This window comes from Echinops telfairi, unplaced genomic scaffold, assembly GCF_000313985.2.
Source record: "Echinops telfairi isolate 266 unplaced genomic scaffold, ASM31398v2 ScPeMD7_7469;HRSCAF=8507_1, whole genome shotgun sequence".
NCBI classification, from domain to species: Eukaryota; Metazoa; Chordata; class Mammalia; order Afrosoricida; family Tenrecidae; genus Echinops; species Echinops telfairi.
In genome coordinates, this window is record NW_022111373.1 from 13787777 (window position 1) to 13793236 (window position 5460).

General features: G+C 43.0%; 1 protein-coding gene across 1 annotated transcript in view; it reads right to left on the reverse strand.

The window, feature by feature from the left end:
• The window catches only part of MEGF10 (multiple EGF like domains 10), a 193707-nt gene that overhangs the window by 75108 nt on the left and 113139 nt on the right, over positions 1 to 5460 (reverse strand). Inside the window, exons 7-8 of the mRNA XM_004696586.2 lie at positions 4469 to 4589; positions 746 to 882 (exon numbers count right to left, since the gene is read on the reverse strand). Of these exons, the coding sequence (XP_004696643.2) occupies positions 746 to 882; positions 4469 to 4589 (258 nt within the window). The remainder of the gene's footprint in view (positions 1 to 745; positions 883 to 4468; positions 4590 to 5460) is intronic.

Below are 5460 nucleotides of genomic sequence, written 5' to 3' on the forward strand. Positions count from 1 at the left end.
AGCCTTGCTATTTCCTGTCCCTGTCATTATTGGCTCAGTGCTCACCTCCCCCCACTCCTCTCCTTCCATCTACCCCCTGAAGACTCTCAGTCAGCCATCGCTCTCTCTTTGGGATTGCTTACCCTGCTTATCTTGTATACTTGTATAGATGGACACACACACAAAAAGAGAGAGAGGGAGAGAAAGAAAGAGAGGAAGGTCATACAAAGAATTCCAAGTCTAACTGGAGAAAAACGTTGAATACTTGAAGTGGGCACCCTAAACACTCAATTATGTAGAATGATTCATTCACCATAGCTTCTGAACAGTTGCTGTTTCAGGTTCATTTATTTATCTAATAATCCTTTCCACTGCTGCCTAGGATTTCATTTTCGTGCATTGAGTTGGAATGAAATTGGTCACCCACACTGATGTCCCACAGATAGGAGATGACGCTGGAACAGTGGTTCTCAACCTGTGGGTCCTGACCCCTTTGGGGGTCGAACGACCTTTTCACAGGGGTCACCTGAATCATAACAGTAGCAAAATTACAGTTGTGTGAAGTAGCAGTGAAAATCATTTTATGGTTTCAGGGGTCCCCAGAACACAAGGAACTGGATTAAAGGGTTGGGGCATGAGGAAGGTTGAGAACCGCTGCTGTGGAATAAACCATCACAAATACAGATGTCAAATGTGTTTCCTGGGCCCTCCGACGTTCCTTTTATGTCTTTTACGAACTCCCAGAGAAACACAAGCATGCCCTTACCGTCCCCCTGTGTGTCCTGGACTGCAGTGACATTGGCCTGTGGCAGCTTCACACGTCCCTCCATTATGGCACTGGCATTCTTGGGAACAGTTCTTTCCAAAGCGACCCTCAGGGCAAGGCTGACCACACACTGTGCCCTGCATTCAAAGAGACTTGGGAAATTAGATGGGCTTCCAGCCAAGAAAGGGCTCGAGGAGGGGGAAGAATAGAGAGGAAACTGAAAGGAGCGGAGGGTATGGGAACAAGACTCCAAGAAAATCAGGTTAAGAGGACTTCTGTGTATCTTAAAAATGGTGAATTTTTACTTAGCAAGCCTATATCTCAAGATAGATTCCAAGAAGACAAAATCGCAATCTTCAGAAGTATAGCAATTAAAAATAGAGGCATAAAGTTACATGGGATCATTATGGTAACTTAAGGAATTTATAAATCCCCCTAAGTGTTCTTCCTTGTGTCTTACATGTATAATAAGTCAACAATACTTATTGAGCATCCGTTACAGAACTGGCAACATCTGGCTCAAACGGAATATCCAAATGTTTTACCATATGTTCCAGAGACAATACACATTAGCATTAGCTTTATTTCTTATAATGCAGCAGAACACTAGACTGAGATTTTGTGTGCCTGAATTAACAATGACATTGCCTAAGAAATACAACACAGAATGAATTATCTAAGAAAAAAAAGTGCTTTTACTTTCCACGGGTCAACAAACATTGTTCAGCCAAGATCAATAGGAGAGCATATTTCCTGGGGATAAAAATCAAGAAAGTTATTTGGTCATGCTTCCCCACCCTCGATGCTGTCCATCTTTGCAGACACTATTATGACACTTATCCCAATTTTATGTGGAAAAGAATAAAATACTGTACCACTAATTCAGTAAGATACATTTTTCTACTTCCCTTGGCTATATAACTTGTGTCTCTACCTTTGACTATTTTTATTGGGCTTAGATGTTATAGAAACTGGCATATCCCAAATTGTTCCATGTTTTTTATCCATTGGAAGCGGTTGTTTCGTCCTCCCTCTAAATCAAGGCAGACTGTGGGCACTCTGAAATTGGAGGCTAGTGAACACCAGATGGTTTTGTAAATGTTTATTGTGGATAACGTAAGAAAATGTATTCCCCCTAACTCCTGGCTAGCCACGAAAGGCAGTTGGTGTGCTAATTAAGTTTCCTCTTTCCTCTGGTGGTTCCTAGTTATCTACAAACAGAGGGAATTTCTTCCTCAGACTCTTGGAACCAAAAAGACCTTTGAGAGATGATTCAAATTCAGACTTAATGGAAAGCCAGCTAAGTTCCAGGCATAGTCCCAAGCATGCAGACCAAAGATGTGGCCACAACCCTTAGTTAGTGCTTGAAATAGTCAGGGAACAGAAGTAAAAATACCTGCAACCCATCCATTCTAGCACAACATATGATACTTAAAGAAGTATGAAAACACAACGGAAGGGATCACGTGCTAATGCTCATCTGTGCTTAGGATGTGTGTGGTGAAAATCCTCCCTCTCTCAAGGCCTCATTCCAAGTACTCGCACAATGTGGTGACCCCACAGAAGTGGCTGAGGTGCTGTAGGAATGTATGTGCAATCAGCTTTAATAGGACATTATTTCTGTTCCCTTAAATGCATCTGAGATTGTGTAGGTGGCATAAAATGATGTTTTCATCCTTGAAAAACACTTAGGATGAGAGAAAAAATAAAATGTAAAGTAGACGTGTAAGTCGAAAGCTCAGTTGGCACACAAGAGAAGACATAACCTGAAGCATCTACAAAGAAGTATCTGTCAAGGTAGTGGCACAAGAGCAGAAAGAGAAAAGAGGGCAGGAGTGGATATGGCCCATCTGTCCCCTTACTGAGGCTCATGGGCAAAGTCTATGGCTACCATTACCCTGTGTCGAGAATATCCCAAATGAGAAACGCTTCAACCCCAAGATGAGTCCTTGGTGTAGTATGTCTATAGCTCCCTATCCAAAGAACTCAGATCTCTTGGGACAATCTACAAATCCAGCTAATTCCTTTCCTTGCCAAGGTTTAAGTAATAAGCTGTGTTGGCAACTGTAGAATATAGGAATTGAAAGTTGAGAAGGAGTCAAGATAATGCATCACTTCTACCATGACCAAGAGAGCAGTGTTGGCTTTAGCTACATTTTGCTTTTAAGGTAGAAGAAGAGTAGGCTTGTGAAGGGTCTGTGTATATAGCAAGATAGATCTGATTAAGATGGAATTTAATGGGCCTACTGAAACCAGTTCATTATTCAATAGCTCCCTGGCTTGCCTCATCCTGGGGCACTTAATAAAAGGCTCATCTTTTGTTTTTTCAGGGATTTCTCCAGGCATTGCCTCTAGAATAGAACTTTGTCTTACCCATTTACCATTTCTATCATTAACCTCAGAGCTGATCGTTGTTTTCCACCTGTCTTTGTGATCCTCACATCTTTTCATCTCCACAGTTCCCATGACTCCCATCAGACAGTGGATCCCCATTCTCTTTGGTTCCATGAACACAACAAAGAGCCATCCATGTCTAGGTCCTGAGAGTAAAGTTTGGGGAGAGCCCAAAAGACAGTGGTTTTATGCCTCAAAGTTTTATGGGTTGGAGTATCTAACAGGATACTGAAAAATACATGTCTGGGCTCAGGTAAGATTGGACGTCAAAAAGTGAGCTGCTGCTGTGAAGACCAGGAATCTTGATAAAGCACCCAGGGAGACCTTATAATATGACAAGAAAAGAGAAGAGAGCCGAAGACTGACCCAAGAAATACTGCTAGTTAAGTGATGTGTAGAAGAAGGAATATCAAGAAAAGAGATTTCACATTAGGAGTCAGAGAGGTAGGAGAGAGTGTCATTAGAGGAGTGGAGGACAAAGAGCTTAATATCGATTCTCTTTTGAAGAAGGGAGACAGATGGTCGGCATTGCCAAAAGCTTTACAAGAACATAATGAGAACTGGAGCGTAGTCACTGACTTTGGCGATGAAGAAGTCAGGTGTACCATCTGCAAAGGGAGCTCCATTACAGTTACTGGAGACGGAAGGAGACCATGAAGGGATCTGCTGTTTCAAGTAGCTCGTTAGTGAAGGAAAGGAGACAAGGAAGACACTGGATCATCCACTCCTTTGCCCTCAAGTGTACCTTGGCCGTCATCAATGGAAACGATAATGGATGTTCTTTTCTAATTCCAACCTATTTAGTTACTAAGCTAGCTTTGACATCATGCAGTCCACATAACTCTAGACCTGTGCTATCCCTCTTGAAGAAAGGGTCAACCTGTCCAAGTTTGGGAAGTATGATGTGTTCCAGCACCCTCTTGTCACAGGTAAGGCTCTGAGAAGTTCTGTGACTTGGCAAATTTGCCTTCACCTCATTGTGACTCCAGATTTGTGTGACCAGGGAACACAACTATGAAGATGATTATTTAAATCATTCCACTAGAGGCTATCATGTGTCAATCTAGATATGTCCCGTTTTTGCTCCTGAAATGCAGGACAGATGGCCACTCTCTTTTCCACAAGGAGCCTTACTGCCCTTCAAGTAGGATTCAATCCTCCTGTGCCTTCTCTGGACAGAGGCGGTCCAGCTTTCAGATGACCCGGTGTTTGCTCCCAGTTGTAGGGTCGCTAACCGTATCTGGTGTAGCTTTCTTGTACTAATAATCTCTACATGCCTATTCATGGTCGTATGGTGGGGCAGGCGACGCTGCGGGGGAAGTAGCTTACCATCCAGCCGGAAGGGCAAGAGCATTCGCCGGTGACATGATGACACACTCCTCCATTTTGGCAAGGGCATCGCTGCTCACACTGTGGACCATGCTTGCCAGGAGGACAAAGATCCTCGCAGCTGAGGGATAATATGTGACAGAGGACACCGTTATTTACTGCACGTCAGGACCCTCAGATTTATGAACAGTGCTCAGGGCCCAAGAATATATAAGCATTCTTCGCTCAGTAACTGTTCATGAATTAACGAGTGCATTTTTAAATCACATCGGTAGGAAAGGTCTGTGAAGGGTCAGCTAGTAGGCCTTCCCTTTCTTTGGGAGTATTTTGGAATAAAACCATTTCTGTTTGAGGAGAATCTGTCCTACGCAGGAGAACCAGGGAAGAAAACTAGACAAACGCTCATTGGTGGCAGGAACTTTGCATGTAAATCCTATGTGTTTCATTGACGCCTACTTCTGTGTGTTTGTCTCTCCTCAAAGAAAACTGAAACCTTTGCTCGCCCCTCTCCCAGCACGTGGATTCTCCATCATCAATTCGGGGCATTCTCTTCTCTCGATGGAAGAGTTCCGGTCCGTCTAACCTGCCCCGTATTGAATGAACCTTCTGCCCTTGGCCTTTGGTTGTTCCTTTTTACCGCTCTGAAATCATGCCAGGTTTCCCATAGCCCTGATCAATGGTAGCCTCGATAAAAAAATAAATAAATAAAGAGAGCATTATGAACAATTAAACCATTTGAGATGATCATCCATTCTTCTGAGAATCAGGATTTTCTAGGTTAATGGCGTTTTTTTTTTCTTCAGCTCTATTTTACGGCCGTTAACACTGTCAGCAGGAAGTATTTACCTAATCAACTCAATTTTCCCAAGTTTCAGTTCTGTGATTTACAAGAGCAATTTTCTCAGTGAGGGAATGAATCATATTTTTTCTCTCTCTCACTTTGTGGGGGCCAGTTCTGCCTGTTTGTCTCCTGTTTGCTAACACAGGCAAGC